The sequence below is a fragment of the Ostrinia furnacalis genome, unplaced genomic scaffold, assembly GCF_004193835.3.
Source record: "Ostrinia furnacalis isolate ACB-3 unplaced genomic scaffold, ASM419383v2 OfSCF1242, whole genome shotgun sequence".
In the NCBI taxonomy this organism is placed as follows: domain Eukaryota; kingdom Metazoa; phylum Arthropoda; class Insecta; order Lepidoptera; family Crambidae; genus Ostrinia; species Ostrinia furnacalis.
Window position 1 is genome coordinate 331,911 of NW_021131481.1, and position 18,111 is coordinate 350,021.

General features: G+C 33.7%; 3 protein-coding genes across 5 annotated transcripts; 1 reads left to right on the forward strand and 2 right to left on the reverse strand.

Moving 5' to 3' along the window:
* Positions 1-2,360: 2,360 nt before the first annotated feature.
* Positions 2,361-9,290, reverse strand: mdy (diacylglycerol O-acyltransferase). 2 transcript variants are annotated; one of them, XM_028303444.1, is made up of 12 exons: positions 9,036-9,195; positions 8,487-8,615; positions 8,252-8,349; positions 7,921-7,973; positions 7,737-7,845; positions 7,507-7,656; positions 7,263-7,289; positions 5,673-5,814; positions 5,179-5,344; positions 4,521-4,793; positions 3,894-4,155; positions 2,361-3,541 (listed from the first exon to the last, which is right to left on the reverse strand). In XM_028303444.1, exons 1-11 carry the CDS (start codon positions 9,149-9,151, stop codon positions 3,943-3,945), a joined length of 1,476 nt encoding a protein of 491 aa, XP_028159245.1. In that variant the 5' UTR covers positions 9,152-9,195; the 3' UTR covers positions 2,361-3,541; positions 3,894-3,942. The 2 variants fall into 2 exon arrangements, with proteins under 2 accessions (XP_028159245.1, XP_028159246.1); XM_028303445.1 differs by lacking the exons at positions 2,361-3,541; positions 7,263-7,289 and having other exon boundaries at positions 3,847-4,155; positions 9,036-9,290.
* A 413-nt stretch (positions 9,291-9,703) lies between these two features.
* slmo (PRELI domain containing slowmo) lies at positions 9,704-13,014 on the forward strand. The gene is made up of 4 exons (XM_028303446.1): positions 9,704-9,902; positions 10,008-10,173; positions 10,757-10,951; positions 12,001-13,014. The coding sequence occupies exons 1-4, from the start codon at positions 9,871-9,873 to the stop codon at positions 12,292-12,294; spliced, it is 687 nt and encodes a 228-aa protein (XP_028159247.1). The 5' UTR covers positions 9,704-9,870; the 3' UTR covers positions 12,295-13,014.
* Positions 13,015-13,801: 787 nt separating this feature from the next.
* MED11 (mediator complex subunit 11) lies at positions 13,802-17,779 on the reverse strand. Of its 2 annotated transcripts, XM_028303489.1 has the most exons (4): positions 17,656-17,779; positions 17,360-17,476; positions 16,748-17,120; positions 13,802-13,998 (listed from the first exon to the last, which is right to left on the reverse strand). In XM_028303489.1, exons 2-3 carry the CDS (start codon positions 17,433-17,435, stop codon positions 16,789-16,791), a joined length of 408 nt encoding a protein of 135 aa, XP_028159290.1. In that variant the 5' UTR covers positions 17,436-17,476; positions 17,656-17,779; the 3' UTR covers positions 13,802-13,998; positions 16,748-16,788. The 2 variants fall into 2 exon arrangements, with proteins under 2 accessions (XP_028159290.1, XP_028159289.1); XM_028303488.1 differs by lacking the exon at positions 13,802-13,998 and having other exon boundaries at positions 16,656-17,120.
* Between the last annotated feature and the right edge of the window lie 332 nt (positions 17,780-18,111).

The window sequence follows — 18,111 nt, forward strand, 5'->3', positions numbered from 1 at the left end:
ACATTTTTGGGGTAAAAACCTTTCCTTTAATGAAATGAAGTTTAGAACTAGGCTTTTAAATGGTAATATAGTATAGTAATATTGGTGGGAAGTGGGGATGCATACGTTTGAAAGTGCCTGTCGCGGGTGGGTCGATTTTTATGATGACCAGTGTAGATACTTACTGCTTTTGATTTAATTACTTTTTATTTTTACAAGTGTTTGATAACTCCATGTCAGATTGCAATCAATGTCAAGTGAAATCTCAAATTGAAATGTCTCAATCTCAATGAGGAGGCTCTGCATTTATTCCTAGAATTCCCCTAACACCGTCAAATTACCCTTTCGAATTCAAGACAGTGCAGTTTCCCATCAAAATCTGCTTCGTAATGACTATAAACAAAGCTCAAAGTCAAACTCTAGCAACCTCTGCATAAACTCCCATGAGTGCTCAGAGCGGGTGCCTGCGCCAGGTAACCGCGTGTGATGCTCATAGTGATTTTCGATACAGAGCCCCGTAATACGTTGTACATAAATTATGGAAAGAAAACACCCAGACCAATACAAACAAATATGTATGCAATTTTAGTATGATATTTTTATTTATTAATTAACAAAAAGAGTGAACAAAATTGATGCGTGTACTGATTAATGTAATTAACCACATGCAAAGTTTCGTGAATTGCAACAACTATAATTTATTATCCAAGCTCTAAATAATCGCTACTACGAGTAACTGATCATATAATGTTTTTCTGATGAACTGATCATTAAATGACCTACCGATAGGTCGGGTGACGTAATCTTGAAATTATTTTGGCCGGCGCGGAACTTCCGGAAGGTCGGGTGATGCCACGCCTCTTTGAACCGTGTTTACTTTGGCAGTTATATTATTTTATATTTATTCGATTCTAAAATATATTCCCAAAAATTCTGAAAGGTGTTTTAATTTGTATCACTTGGATATGATTTGTATTAGAAAGTGTTGTGAGTGTGACGCTTGAACGGAAGGAAGTCAACCTAACCTAACCAACTGGTATTTTTATACTGTGTAGCCGCGAGAGCTCTTTGGCGCGCTGTCTTCGGCGAAGTATTGCGCGCGCAGATTTTGACAGCGTGAAATACCTACTTTATCAGAAATACCAAGCCTTAAACACCTGTACCTTTTTGAATAGCTAATAAATCAAGGAACTAAATTCTGTAATTTGTACACAACATTCCATACATTTTTTCTTGGAAATTCTTCGTTTAATTACCTAAAACATATTTTTTTTGAAAAATAATACATAGTTTTTTAGCTTTTACTTGAGTAATGACGATTCTTTCTTGCAAATTTTAATTTAAAATGTCAATCTTATTATTTAGCTATACGAATACAACAAAAAAAGTTAACATTATTCCATATTCTTCATTACAAGGGTACATTTTAACATAAAAACTAGAGATTTTTAAAAAAATACTTAAATGTTGAATAACTTGGAAATGAACAAGTTTCGGACATGGTGTCATATGACTTAAATGACTGCAAATGAGCTCTACTTTAACCCCTTTCAAGGAATGTATCGCTTTACCTGTCACCCTGTATATTATGTACTATCTATCAACCGCAAGAATAACCCTGGTTTTCCTAAATAAATAATTAAACGAAGTGTTAACACGGCACATGATCGCTGTGTGTAAAAGGTTTTAATTAGCTCCAACTTCAATTCGTACATATTATTTAAAATGTGACTGTATTACTATTTTTACATTATTGAAACACACTAAGAAAGTTTTTCATAGATTATCCTATTATAACATCATAAATTATTATGAATATAGACGACGCTACTGCAATGAAACAAAAATTAAATAAATATTTTTATTAAAAGTTCATTCAAACATTAATATAATGAAAACAAATTACAGCTACTTTTTGCATAGCCAATATATTTTATTTCTATAAGTTAACATTTCTAAACAAGATTGTATAAAAGTACAAAAAATAAATACATCAAAATGGCAACATTTTTCTACATAATATTAATTAAATAACTATATATTATAATTTGGTATGTGAACAATTCATAAAAAATCCTTGTATATTATAAATAATTATAATAATACTTTATTATGTATGTACATTCTGATTTATTTAACCGACGAAATAGTAGTTCATAGTCGAAGGAACATAAAAATGCATTTTCGGAATAGAAACATGGAAAACAGTCAGTCTTTTCCAAAATGTAAAAAATATACATATTATCAAAACCACTATACTTATTAATTATTGCATATAAATTATTAATTATTATTATTAATATTGATCAAGCACCCAACACCTAACCCCAACATATAAAACAGCTAATACCCAGATATTTATTATAATATTAATGTCTTGATGTCTAATTCTAATGTCTATTGTAACAAAATTTTTGGTATAATTATTTTTCTTTGACTCTGTATTAGTATTTATCTAACCCCTGTACAATAATAATCTTCATCATCTGAGTATTAGTAATCAACCAATTGCATATATTTTTACATACATAATAATTAATTTCATCTTAAAAATCTAATTTCTGATATTATTATTAATGGCAAGCACTTCTATTTTTCAAATATACACGTATCTTCTTTGTACATTGCTTAATCTGTATAATTTCGAGACACTACATATAAAAAGTATTCTTATTAGTAGAAATAGAGCCTTATTTTGATTGCAATTTTTGCAGAAAGAGTCTCGCGCAAATAACGTTGCAATTATATGCGAAAAACACTCTCTCTCTCTCTCTAAATATACACTATATGTGATTGACTATACTATACATGATTTGCAATCTTTTGCTGTACCTTAATAAATAAATACCTTTGTACAGTCGACAGCACAGAGAACATCAATCTAAAAACTGATCTTAAATAGTTGTAATTAGGTGTCTTTTTGTAACGGAAATGTATTTTTATGTGCAGTCGACTGTATATTGCACGCGATGTCCAGACGCGATAGAAAAGTATTCTTACATGTAAGAAATAGAGTTGTGTTTCTATTACAGCGAGCTATTGAATCGGCTTGAAGTGTTCGCGAGCGTAGTGATGGTAGGACATCATAATGACCAACGACAAAGCAAAGATCAGAGAGCCCCACGTTTCGAGATGAAATACGAAAAGTGTTCTTACATGTAAGGAATAGAGTTGTTTTTTGATTGATTGATAAATGGCTCGCTAGCCAGCCGCTGCCGGCGAGGATCAGCGAGACCCAAGTTTCGAGTTGAATAGATAAGTATTCTTACATGTAAGGAATAGAGTTTTGTTTTGATTGCCGTAATTGTATGGGCTAGAAGTGTTCCAGAGCTTAGTCATGGTAGTACATCATGATGGCTATTGGCTGACCGAGAATCAGTGAAGCCCATGTTTTGAAATGTAATAGAAAAGTATTCTTACATGTAAGGAATGAAGTTTTGTTTTGATTGCTGTTATTGCATAGGCTTGAAGGGTTCCAGAGCGTAGTCATGGTAGTACATCATGATGACTATTGGCTGACCCAGAATCAGCGAGGCCCATGTTTCGAAATATAATAGAAAAGGGGCCATCCATAAAGTACGTCACACGAATTTCATGATTTTTTGACCCCCCCTCCGTCCATGTCACAGGTGGTCACATTTCTGAGACCCCCCCTCCCTAGTGTGACGTCACATGTTTTGCAATTTCACTTCGAAAAATTATTAAATTAACAGCAGTTCCGAAATTAGTTTTATTTTAATTTAAATTAAGTACTTTTTTTTAATGAAATCAACATTATATCAAATATTTGAAACAATTGAAATGTGATGTCACAAAACTTAGGACCCCTCCCACCCCTTGTCACACCATGTCACACTTTGTCAACCCCCTCCCCCCCTCTTTACGTGTGACGTACTTTATGGATGACCCCAAAGTATTCTTACATGTAAGTAATAGAGTTGTGTTTTGATTGCAGTCTGGTTCTTATTGTATGGGTTTGAAGTGTTCCAGAGCGTAGTCATGGTAGTACATCATGATAGCCAGTGGCTGGCCGAGGATGAGGGAAGCCCACACCATCATGTTACCATAGCGGGGGCCGAACTTCAGCTCTGCGAAGCGCGATATCACTGCTAGAGGAGGCTGCACCATCATCCCAAGGAACGCCCAGATTCGGAACATTTGAAGAGGCACGCTGACCTGGAAATTAAATGATTATGTTTAGAAACATATTATAAAGAATTATTTAGGTAGTTTTAATAATGCAAAACTATCAATCAACAACTTGCCTAGAACGAACAATAAGATAGATAGGTAATTACTATTTCGTCGCGTGGCTACTTTCCCATAACATTTTAGACGTTCTATTGACGCAGTATCTTCGTAAAATATAGACTCACCAAGTACTCGTGGAAGAAAGCCGATATGAAGATCACGACAGCACTAGCCGCCATTTTGCTATACCCAATCTCCAAAACACGGAGATGTTGTTTGCGTTCACTCGGCGAAGTGAAGCAACTTGCCCATCAAGTTAAGAAGCTCAAGTAGAAACAATAAATACTCACTAAATACTCGTGGAAGAAAGCCGATATGAAGAACACGACAGCACTGGCCGCCACCTTGCTATACCCCATCTCCGTGATAGGGATGTACACGTGGCGCACGGCCCACACGTGCACCGGCATGTTCCACGTGCTCCAGAACACGGAGATGTTGTTCGCGTTCCACCAGTCGCCGTAGAACTTGCGGTCGGCGAAGTGAAGGAGCTCGCCCATCAGGTTTAGGAACGAATGGAAGCTTAGGTAGAAGAAGCACAGCCAGATTAAGTGGTTCGGCACCTGGGAATTGGATAGATGACAGTATTAAATAACCAATAATTTGAAGACAATATTTTCCTAAACCAATTTTAGTCCAGAAATGTCATTGGTATTCAATTGACTGTAAATACGATTAATGATTTTGGTAAAAAAATATGTCATAGGTTATCTTTACCACATAAATCTATGAGAGTATGACGTTTTAACAGCTAAGTTTGTTTTGCGTTAGTGTCAGACGTTCGAATGCAGTTTGATTCAGCACATTACCATGGCCACTATTGAAATTTGAAATACAGCTGTGAAAAGCTGTAGTAGTGTGTATTATAGAGTATTTATTATCCGTCCGTCTACGTTTTTTTAATAAAAGCTTGCCTATGGAAAATCCAATTCATAAAACAAAACTTACAGAAAGTTTGAGGAGTCTTTCAGTAATCTTGATCGGGTCCATTTGAGAGAATGGATCCACAGAATTGGTGACAGACGGTATCATCCATTGCTGGAACAGTGCTAGAACAAGGTTTATCCCGAACATAACTTCCAGCAGGCGTTTGACTAGGAACCTCTTCCTTATCCTGAAAAGATAAACGCATTTTATTGTGGCTGACGAAACCATAAAAAAAAACAAATGTAAGACTGAGACAGAAATGCACAATATGTATAAGTATTCATATCGCTCATCTTGTATTTCAAAACACTTAAGCCCATTACCACATATCCTTGACCTTCAATTCCATTGTAGACAAAGAACAAGCTAATTGTCACATTTACGACACGACTCGCTAAGATATAATTTAAAGTCTTGGTTATATGGTCTGGGCCTAATGAGAATACAAATTCCTATGATACTTGTAATTAGATCATGATTTGAGGCATAAGGGAACTTCATGCAGGATTACTAACCGTGTCGTGCGGGGGAAATTCAACTCATAACACAGGGTGGGGGCGAACAGAAAGTAGCACAGGTCTTTAAGGTGCAGGTTATCGGGGTACTTGACGAGACGAGCCGCTGCGATCGCGTCATTCTTGTCATCGTCGAAACTCTCTAGCAAAAAATATATTTTAAAATAATTGCCAAAAAAAAATTAAGAAAACTTTGAAAGCCAAAATGTTTACAAAGCTTATAGGCACGTAAAGACATTTACGCCCGTATTCATAAACATTACTATGAGGTCTCACAGTGCGCGGGGACGCACAGGCGGCACAGGGTGACACACGGAGCAATCACAGTGCGCTATTCAACGCTGTGCGTTCGATTTGCTGCTTCACTTAAGCAAGCATCGTTTGTGAATACGGGTAAGGTAAAATATAAAAAAAACATCCCAAACTGAAAATGTATCTACATACTTGAATGAAAAAAAATAAAACTGAATTAAATATAAAATATCTATAATCTTACTAATCCATATAAACTTTTTAGATTAGGTAAATAAACTGCGAATCTAATCAAATGGAACATGAATTTATCTTTAGATTTGAATTTTGGACTCAGTCATAAAAGGTAGATGCATTTTCTTGTTGTAAAAGTCAGTTTCCATTGATGCGGGTAGCGAAAATCTAAGGAAACGATATTTTTGAGGAAAGATTAACACATAAGACAAAAGAAAAGATAGAAGAAAACACACAACACACCGACTACTCAATGCTTCTCATATACTTCGATGGTATATGCGAGTTTCCCTCACCACATACATACACCAAGGCAAAAGTAATAAATTGAAGCATGTGATAGCAACACTAATTAAATTATTGATTAGAATTTTGTTAAAAAGTACAGAAAGGCCATTGAACCACTTGATCGATTTCGACATTAAGCTCACAAGATAAGGCGACGATAACGAGTTCTTTTGGCCATGTGACATACTTTTACCAGTACATTATTTCATTAGGTTTTCAATAGATAATGATGACTAATAATATTCCGTTGATGCATTATTCTTCCAAAAATATTAATTGGACTTGAAACCCGGCAATCAAACTTCGGAAAAGATACGGGAAACGTATCGCCAAGTATGCATTATATCAGAGACATGATTAAAAACTTACTAAAAAATGTCCTTCCTCCTATACTATAGCTACCTTCTCACTATCATAATATAAGATAGAGGTAAAAAACTCATTTATTTCTGTAAATAGGCTCAAAAAAGCACTTTTACACGGTGATTAAATGATGGCATGGATGGACTCTCAACACGACTGACGACCTTTGTACTGAACTTAGCCCTCTTTTCACATTAAAATTTATGAATCATAGCTAATGGCAGATACGTCCCTCGCTAATTACGTTTTCGAAAGTCATTTTGTATTTAGTCTAAGATTTTTTTATAAAAACTTATCAAGAGCTTAGATGATTAGAATAAATACTAAAATGTCGAAATCAATCTAGCAATCAATTGTGAAAAGCGCACAGAAATATTGGAGAACATTATTGTTTTAAAAGAAAGTTTAGAAACACAGCAAGATATTCTTTGGCCATCCTCACTCTCAACTTACGCTCTTGTTCAGGGTGCGTTAGTTTATCTGTAAATGATAACATTATCATCATACTATTACATGAAATATATTTAAGGAATGGAAATATTTTTACAAGTCAAATTCTATTAATAACTGTGTTTTTATAAAAAATACAATAATATGGAAGACTACCCAAAACTTTTTCTTAAACTAAGTCAACTAACAAGCATATTCTTTTTACTTCTTCAATCTAGATCTAAGTATCATCTAGCTAGGCACTTACTCCAATTAGGTGCTGATAAGCTTTGCCTTCTCAGTTTATGCTTGGCCATTTTTCCCTTCATTCCATTTCTACACCAGTGATTTGTTTGTGTGTAGCTCCACAACTTAAGGAATAAAATCAAATAGATCATACACACTGTTGTTATTCCCACTGTAAACAAGGAAAAATATTAAACAACCAAACAATAACTTGCAACTTAGTTTTAATATTATAATAATAAGATGACTCACCAAAACTAAATTCTGGTCCTTTGAAATGCAACACAACCACAGGCAATATTATCACAAATAAAATATTTGATATTTGTAAACCAAGACCTAACTTTTCTGGTAAAATATCCTGAAAAATACAAAGTCAAATGATTATTTCTTCAAGTTTATTATGAATTAATAAAATTAGAACATAAATACTTACCACAGCTACAGCTTTTTCAATCAGCAGAGTAGTCACAGCTGGTACAACACTGACTGAAAATGTTCAAATTGTTTTTATTTTTTAAATGGTTTAATATGTTGAATTGATTCCATTAATACATATCCAATTTTCCATACATCACTTTCAATATTGCTCAGACACATGAAATAAACCTCAAAGGAATATTCCTATCAGATTTAGAAGTACTGGTTTGCAATGTTTAAAAATATTTAAATAGGATCAGTAATTTATGATAGACTACTTATTTATGTGACATACATCTTCATCTCATATAGGAACTAAATAATAATATGTATAATCTCATACTAACATATTAAAAGAATGACTGATGGGAACTGGTAATTATTGCCTTCATTATACCCTGTAAGCACAATGATCCATTCAATAGGATTAACTCGAATTCCATACCTGCAATCAAAAATTCTTTGTTATAGGTACCTTGTTCCTAATCTAAAAACAGAGTAAAATAGTTGTGATTGTCTAACAATAAACTATTTAAAGGAATAAACAATTGTATATAATTTAGAGACTTAGGTCATACTTACTTGAGAATGTTCTCTAAAAACAGACGAACACCACCAATAGTTAGCATCAGAAAGCCCCAATTCACTAAGCCAGTGAAGTTTGTGAACTCAGAACTCCATGAAAACAAGGAATCTCTTGGTTTGTGGCATCTAGAAAATAATATTATTTCTTGTCAGTTTCTCTGCCAGCAAAGACCAAAAAATGAAGGAATTAAATAATAATAATATATCATTCTAAAGCTCCGGAAATTCATATTAATTTATTTAAAATGCTTCTCTATGTTGGGTAAATGCAAGTTGTAAAAGTTGATTCAAGGGCTTGTTATTATTTTTGGAACTACAAAACAAACAATGCCATAGAACATTAATTTCGCACAAGTTTTTCAATAGACCAGCACAATATTTTTGGTCGTGGTCATCAGATTGGAGATAAAACTAATAAAACTACCTACTTCAAATAATCAACTTGGCTACCAGTCTCTCTTAAGTTTTGTACAAATGATCACAATAAAAACGTAGAAAAAATAAGTATTAAAGGTAAAGCACCTATTTAAAGAGATTTCAACTTACGGTTTATCAAATTGAAGTCTACGAGCCTTGTTTTCTTTTTCAGTGATTTCCTCGGCTTTAGTTACACTTTGCGCCCTTCTATACCTAAGAGCTTTTTCCTCTGCTTCGGTAGTCATATTGTTGATTTATTTTTTGTATAAAACTGGCACTAATTAGATTTGTTAAACTTAAAACTTTAAAGTTAATAATTTAACCTTGACTTGCTTTTACCTTCATCTTCTTTTCAAAAAGACTGACTGACTGACAGGTGGATGGACGAGACATCTGACAACACAAGTGACATTGACACTGACAACAGACGATTACCATTAACCTACTAAAAATCTATAGACTGGCCATACATCACGTTTGACTAGCGAACTTGTTTATGGGGGGTTGCTAGAGTTGGTCTATGCCGAAGTATATGCCGAAGTATGCTCATTGGGCACTACTTAAAGTTCAACTGATACAATTTATTCCAACCCCAAAAGCCTATTTCTTTTTCTCCTCCCTCCGAATACAACACTTGCCGGCCATTTTATGTTCCAATCTTCCAATAGTATAATAGTAGACATTTATTTTGTAGAATGTAGAATATAATTTTAACCAAGACCGGTCCATATATTATTACAAGTCAATGACTTTACTCATAATCTGTGGAATGGACTTTATTGTCTATGGATTGGTCTTTGGCTCAGCTGTCAACATCCCATTCATCGTTCATTTCATTCGAGTTTCTTTCGAAGTATTTTACTTTTGTCAGCGTAATGTGAGAAAAGATAAGAAAAATATTTTATAAAACGATAACAGTTCTATCTAATTAAATTTACGAAGACTTCGTAATAAAACACGCAAAATGAAAATTTGGACATCAGAACACACTTTCAAGTAAGTTAAAAATGACGCAACAGTGCTCCATGAACCAATCCAGTATTTTGTAGGTACCTACACTCAAGGATAAATTTGATAATATTTTTTTCTAAAATATTACAGCCACCCATGGGAGACCGTTGCACAAGCAGCGTGGAGGAAATATCCCAATCCTATGAACCCAGCTGTCATTGGGACCGATGTTGTAGAAAGAAGAGTCGTAGACGGTGTACTGCATACCCACAGACTCGTCAGTTCTAAATGGTTTTTCCCGAGATGGGCCCAAGCAGTAAGTTGATTTAATCTATATTATAAGTGTTTAATTGATTACTCTACCATAATATTTGATACATTTGCTAATCCATTCTGAATTATTGAGTGAATGTCATTAATAAAATTAAAACCAGGAAGAGCATAATTCAGCATGTGTTGTTATTATTAGACAACCTTGAATATCTCGTGCAAATTATTTTCACTGCCAAGGTTACTTATGTAAAACAAAGATTCTTTGTGTAGAGATAAATGAAGACAGTCCAAAATACCAAACATTCCATTGCTTATAACTTAAAAATTTCCATTAAGAATCAGATGTCAATTACTAATAAAGAGGAAACAAGCTAATTACCTCACACCACAAATATGTTTTTATTTCTCATTGTAGGTAAACATTTATAATTTATTCCTCTTTATAGGTAAGAAACATGATTCACAACTGAGAGATTTGTTTTTGTATGATATTTTTTATTTCATAGATCCAAGAGAACAAAGGTTAACAAAACAAAGGATTGTACTCGTACATCAACACAAAGGTACCTCACACCAGTATATTTCCTGCAATTTAATTAAGATCCATTTTATTTTTATAATTTCAGCTTATTGGAACAGCCAAGATATGCTATGCAAGTGAGAAATCAGAAGTGAATCCTATTCAACGTCAAATGACACTGAAGACAACAAACTTAACATTCTGTCGGTACATTGCTGTGGATGAGACAGTGAAGTACACACCCCACCCCACAGATCCAGCTAAAACACTTCTTAGACAAGAGGCTGTGGTCACAGTACAAGTAAGTCGTGTTCAATTAATGTTATGATAAGAATAACATAGAGCATAATATTTTCGTATTTCTATATGTATAAGCATGTTAAAAATATTGGTTAATGATATATATGTTACGGTCAAAGTGATAAATGTGAAAATTATGAATAATCACCGGTTATTATTAATAATTACCGCATGATTTGGTAAATGTGATTAATATGAGGTCATTTATGTGTGTATAAAACTAAATAGGCGGCTTAGGGGTGACCCAAGGGCCACCCCCGCCGCACCTTAACCTATTTTTCACTTTAAATCAAAACATTATGTTATAGGCATCATGGAAAAGTAATATTATGCAAGAAACACTCCAAACTCATTATGCCAAATTATATTAATATATGATGTCAAAACGTTCAAAAGTTTGGCTGTACACGAGCACATACACAAGATGTTGTTCTCTTTTATGAAATTTGTTAGTACTATGCTTGAATTATTAAATAATCACTTAAATGTGATTCATTTATCACTTTTACCGCGACTGTCGTTTCAATTTATTACATTAACCGTAACACATACACCAGCCTGAAATTGAATACCTCACATTAAACTTTTAAAATAAACAGAGTACTTGATCTACACATTGAAAAATTCTGTCTGCTGCATCCTTTTGTTATCTTCCCAAGAGGAATATTAATAAAATTTAAGAACTGCCATTTAACTTGAGGGGTACATAACTTTTAAATCAACAACTTGGGTCATTAACAACTCATTAAGAATCCTAAATGATGAGTGCACTGATACTGCATAATTATGTATACAAATATGACTTCATGAATAGAGTCAAAGTTCGGTCATATCGTGCATTATTGATAAGGCTTGAAAAACGTGACTTGTATCTATAGCCATACAACATGCGTATGATGATGATAAGAAAGCTCGATAAACATATTAGATTACCTAACTGATTAGAAGTACACAAAGATGAAAATTTTTAATTTTTAAGTTCAAGATTTTTGACATTGTTTTATTTACTTGTCCCTATTAACTTTGTTAATTTAAATTTCTTTTTTACAGGGAGTGCCACTTAGTAGTTACATGGAAGATTTATTAGCAAATAAAATATCTCTGAATGCTGGAAAAGGCCGTCAAGCAATTGAGTGGGTAATTGGGAAAATTGATTCAGAAATAAAAGAACTTGCAAGCACAGCTTGTAAAAGTACTGATGAATTGCTTTCACACACAAAGAAGTCACTTGATGACATAACATCTACAGCCAGAAGATCTATGGATGATATCTCTTCTAAAGCCAAAAGATCATTGGATGATATAGAGAAATTCACAAAGGCAAATGCAAACCAACGAAGCTGAAAAGAGGAGTGACTTTCACAAGTAGAAACATTGAACAGTGCTGTTTTTTTTTGCAGTAAATATAACCCACATGTATTTACCTGATTTGTCTTATTTAATTAATGATTGAGGTGAATTTAATGTAATATACATAGTTTATTTATGATTGTAGCACAATTTATATTATTTGAATTATTTGTAGTAGTGATGTGTGAGCATTAGATCTGGCAACATTATGGGGAATTTGTGCATTTTAACCAGCTAAATAATGAACAGTGAGAGTCTTGTTAAGTATAGAAGTATTGAATTGATATGGTCTCTCTATTCTATGTTTGTATGTGTAAAAAGGGTAGATCAGAATAGGCAGTGTTTTTCTTGCTTAATAACCTTTGAGGATCTTGTATAAGCTGCTAACATAAAAGAAGTACATGTTAAAACTACATTCCTATTCTGATCTATGGTAATTATCTGAGGGTACTCTTACACATGCAATCAGAGAATGTAAAGAGTGAAAATTTACTGAAATATAACTTTAAAGTGAATGTTAATTGACAATGCAAAACATAATTGTAGCCAATATAATAACCAAAATGTGTACTGAGCTATTATTGCTCAAAAATTGCTTGTGTAAGAGCAACTTTTTAAGATGTAAAAGTATAATTTCATTCCATAAAAAACTGTTTGATGTTGTATTTGAAACCTACAAATAATTTGCATATTAAACATGTGGTGCACATTAAACATTTTGTTTTCTTTTTTCATCCCCTCCCATAGAGCAAAGTAATAATGTCCCCTCCTCTTCAAGTTAATCCTTCTTTTAAAGGCAAAGCTTAAAGATGGACCTTTTTTTATTAACAATGTTTACATTACTAAAAACTATTATTATTGTAGCCAAGCTGTTTTAAAACATTTAGATGCAGAATTTATTTGCTGGCTGTTTACAAAATCCTACTAATATTATAAATGCGAAAGTTTGTATGGATGTTTGTTACTCTTTCACGCAAAAACTACTGAACGGATTTCAATGAAACTACAGTATTATTGATTATAACATAACCAAGAATAACATATAGACTACTAGCTTTCCGCCCGCAGCTTCGCCCGCGTTGAATTTTTGTCTTTCACAGAAAAACTATCATGCGCGTTCCTGTTTCAAAAACCGGGATAAAAACTATCCTGTCCTTTCCCGGGACTCAAACTATGTATATGCCAAATATCATCAAAATCGGTTCAGTGGTTATGGCGTAAAAGAGAGACAGACGGACAAGAGTTACTTTCGCATTTAATATTAGACATAGATTAATTGCAGGCAAAAGCTAGTCTAGTCATAAAAAACTGTTTTTATTCAAACTAATCCAAAAAGTTCCTCAAGCTGAACTTCAGTTCTATGATAGGTATTCATTTATACTTATATTTTACTGGGGTAATATCTACTTTTAATAGTAGGGTTAATATCTGTGTTCTGCTTGTTGATTAAAGGCTGTTGGTTGGTACGTTTGGTGAGTATGGTCATTATTTTGAAAACAAATAGGTATGTGAAGTTTTTATTTACATCATCTGTAGGTGAAGTTTCAATTGCGATATTATGCTTCTCATAACAGTGTTATAATAATGAAAAATATTTCTTATGTTGTTGGGTTAATCACCTTTTAATATTATGAGCTTACAATATCCACCATTACAGATTACAATCTTACAATACAATACATGTTAAACTAAGCTAATCTAGATTTTATGAGAATTTTATTNTTTTTATATATATAGATGTTTACATTACTAAAAACTATTATTATTGTAGCCAAGCTGTTTTAAAACATTTAGATGCAGAATTTATTTGCTGGCTGTTTACAAAATCCTACTAATATTATAAATGCGAAAGTTTGTATGGATGTTGTTACTCTTTCACGCAAAAACTACTGAACGGATTTCAATGAAACTACAGTATTATTGATTATAACATAACCAAGAATAACATATAGACTACTAGCTTTCCGCCCGCAGCTTCGCCCGCGTGGAATTTTTGTCTTTCACAGAAAAACTATCATGCGCGTTCCTGTTTCAAAAACCGGGATAAAAACTATCCTGTCCTTTCCCGGGACTCAAAACTATGTATATGCCAAATATCATCAAAATCGGTTCAGTGGTTATGGCGTAAAAGAGAGACAGACAGACAAGAGTTACTTTCGCATTTAATATTAGACATAGATTAATTGCAGGCAAAAGCTAGTCTAGTCATAAAAAACTGTTTTTATTCAAACTAATCCAAAAAGTTCCTCAAGCTGAACTTCAGTTCTATGATAGGTATTCATTTATACTTATATTTTACTGGGTTAATATCTACTTTTAATAGTAGGGTTAATATCTGTGTTCTGCTTGTTGATTAAAGGCTGTTGGTTGGTACGTTTGGTGAGTATGGTCATTATTTTGAAAACAAATAGGTATGTGAAGTTTTTATTTACATCATCTGTAGGTGAAGTTTCAATTGCGATATTATGCTTCTCATAACAGTGTTATATTCATAGCTGGGCATTAACTCGTTAATCCGTTAATCGTTAATTAACGAAGTTAACATTTCTATTAACGGATTAACTTTTAAGTTAACTTGAAAAAATGTTAACGGACTCGTTAACTTCCGTTAAATTATCCTAAGTCCGTTAATCGTTAATCCAGTACCTACTATTTACCAAAAAGATACAGCAGGCACGCTGAAAAACGCTAGAAAAACGCGTTCTGACAAGTTCGTTCGGGCTTCCAGAACTTCCAGTACCCAAAACAACAGTTTTTGTAACCAGATTACTACTTAACGACACTTGTTTGTATGTGTGAGACAACTCTTGCAACTGAATTTAAGACCAGTTTTCCTGAACCGATTGAGCTGAAAGGACAGTGCCAATCCATGTATGAAAGTTGGACCAAGTGCTGCCCAGAATGAAACTATAGTGCATTTTGTTCCTCAGGCCAATACTAATTTGTAAACCGGAGCGCACTGAAATCTATTCCTGGAGTTAAGAGAAAAAAAGAATTTTGTTTTGAATTATTTACATACAAAATATCATCGATGTATACCTACTACGGATAAGACTTCGCGATTTTGGCATTAAATAACACTCGCTATGTTAAACTTAACCATACTGCATCCGTACACCTTACTTTAGTACGACTTCGACATTATTTATAAGCGATCGAGCGCTGTTTCAGTAGTTTAGTTAGTTGACCGAAATTAATTATTTCCAAAATGGAGCAAGAAGTTTTAGCTTACAATAACTTCAATAATCAATTTTAATATACCAATTCATTTTTCGCAAGGATAGAGAACTAAAACTTCTTGCTTCATTTTGGAAATAATGATTTCTGTCAACTAACTAAAATATTGCAACAGCGTTAGATCGCTTGTAAAGAATGTCTAAGTCGCACTAAAGTAAGGTGTACGGATGCAGTATGGTTAAGTTCAACATAGCGAGTATTATTTAATGCCAAAATCACGAAATCTTATGCGTATTAGGTATACATCGATGATATTTTGTATGTAAATAATTCAAAACAAAACTCTTTTTTTCTCTTAACTCCAGGGATAGATTTCAGTGCGCTTCGGTTTACACATTAGTATTGGCCTGAGGAACAAAATGCACTATGGGTTGATTCTGGGCAGCACTTGGTCCAGACCCTGGCACTATCCATATACTTATGGAAGTACGATGACAATGCAATGTTATGGTACCATTGAGCTGGTCTGATGATGAAGTCATGAGGTGGCCATAGGAACTCCTAAATGAAACGGCGGCATCGCATCGAATTTGGGTTCGTTGGATTTGTCTTTTCGAGCACTTTAGTACTAGATGATGTCCAGGGTCCTGATGATGGAGTCAGGAGGTGGCCATAGGAATTCCTTAACGAAACGGTGGAAACTTATCGAGTTTGGGTTTGCTGGATTTGTCTTTTCGAGCACATTGGTGCTAAATTGTATTGTAATTGAACCAAGGCTCTGAGATTGAGATACTACTAAAAAGCGTTTGAATTTTTTTTTAAAACAAGCTTTTATTCTGAAATGCAGTTGTACTAAAACGAAAAAAATAATTGTACTTATGCAAGGTTCAAATAATTTCGTAAGCTTGTAGCGCAAACATAAAAGAGGAATAAATTCCATGTGCGATACAAACTTTCAAAATTATTTGAACCATGCATACAATTATTTTTTTCGTTTTATTATCATGTATTAACGGATTAACGATTAACGTTAACTTGCGTTAAATCTTGCGAAATGTAACGTTTTAACGTTTAACGAAGTTAATTTTTTTATTAACGGTTTAACGATTAACGAAGTTAACTATTTGATTAACGGTGCCCAGCTATGGTTATATTAATGAAAAATATTTCTTATGTTGTTGGGTTAATCACCTTTTAATATTATGAGCTTACAATATCCACCATTACAGATTACAATCTTACAATACAATACATGTTAAACTAAGCAAATCTAGATTTTATGAGAATTTTATTATAATTTATCATCTAATATCATGTACTGGTCCCAGATGATGTCATATTTCCATTCGACATACCCCCAGAGGTATTCCTATTGGCTGCTGCCAAATGAGAAGCTTTCAAGCGATCCAGTTCATTTACCCAAGATCTGACATGTTCGAGCCTATGCCATGCCATTTGCAAAACCTTTTGTGAAGCGTACCCAGATCCCTCATGAGGTTGCCCTGTAGATACTTGAGTCAAATAATTGATTTGATCACTCAGTTTTGATTCCACTTGGTTCAAAGTTCTTAAAAATTGGGATGTATTTGTTTCAGCTTGCTTCTGGCCAGATTTTTCTTTACTTAGCTCCAAAAGTGCTTGAGCTGAAATGAAAAGCACATGAATGATGAGAACCAGTACATATAAAAAATATACTGTCATGCCTTTTCCAATATTAAAGCTAATAGACACTTTTTATTTTGTAAGTATACATGAAAGTTTATCCAGTTTAGACTATTCATTACTATTAAAGGTTAATCACAATAATTATATCAATCACTTATAAATACTAAATAGAAGCATACAATATTGTGTAGCTTTATATGATTGTTACACTATTTACCTGCACACTGCAAGCAGGTTATTATGTCCTTTTCAATATCATCCAAGACTTGAATTCTTTCCATTGGGCCAGCCATGTTGATTGTTGGATTTTAATCTCTTTATCATAAAAAGGAAACTGTAAAGGGTAAAATTGTAATTAAACTTTTCTACTCGTATTGATTCGTTTTTGCCATAGAGTTATTCTATGGTTTTTGCTATAGAAGTATGTACCTACGAGTTGTGGTACGAGTGAGTCGAGTGCAGTTTATTTTAAAATGTAGTACCTAGTTCTCAATAATATTTTAAAATAATTACCTCGAATTCCAAATGTGATGGAAAACAATTACGAATTAATATGACTATTTTCAAAAAGAGAGAAATAATTTACGACAACCAGACAAACAAAATTCGCCCTATCCTGTCTTGTCATTAGTGTCAACTGTCCTGTCAACTTGACAGACATATTTTTTTCTGTTCCCACTGCAACAGGCTAAAATCAAAGACCATGCTGCCTATATAGATGACCCACGCTGAACTGTCCCACCAAACTCAATGACAGGGGGGCGCTACCATCGTTCAACTATATGGTTTCCAACATGGCAAAAATCTGAACCAGCGATCCGGTATTGACGGTGGCGCCCCACTGTCAATGTCATCGACAGGACAGTCCAGTATTTTGGAACTATACTCTGTGGGTCTAGTCAAAATGCCATCGCAAACCGTAGATAGAGAATAGAGACTCTATTCTCTATCTACGTCGCAAACCAATAG

Excerpts from the sequence above, each read along its gene's own strand:
- mdy (XM_028303444.1), bottom strand. The coding sequence starts at position 9,151 with ATGACTACCGAAGCAGAGGAAAAAGCTCTTAGGTATAGAAGGGCGCAA. Across the intron at positions 8,350-8,486 it reads TTTTTAGAGAACATTCTCAA|GTATGGAATTCGAGTTAATC; the intron begins GTAAGTATGACC and ends TTTTGATTGCAG. Across the intron at positions 4,156-4,520 it reads CTTTCTTCCACGAGTATTTA|GTCAGCGTGCCTCTTCAAAT; the intron begins GTGAGTATTTAT and ends TTTAATTTCCAG.
- slmo (XM_028303446.1), top strand. The coding sequence starts at position 9,871 with ATGAAAATTTGGACATCAGAACACACTTTCAA. Across the intron at positions 9,903-10,007 it reads ACATCAGAACACACTTTCAA|CCACCCATGGGAGACCGTTG; the intron begins GTAAGTTAAAAA and ends AAAATATTACAG. Across the intron at positions 10,174-10,756 it reads TCCCGAGATGGGCCCAAGCA|CTTATTGGAACAGCCAAGAT; the intron begins GTAAGTTGATTT and ends TTATAATTTCAG.
- MED11 (XM_028303489.1), bottom strand. The coding sequence starts at position 17,435 with ATGGCTGGCCCAATGGAAAGAATTCAAGTCTTGGATGATATTGAAAAG. Across the intron at positions 17,121-17,359 it reads AACCTGCTTGCAGTGTGCAG|CTCAAGCACTTTTGGAGCTA; the intron begins GTAAATAGTGTA and ends TTTTCATTTCAG.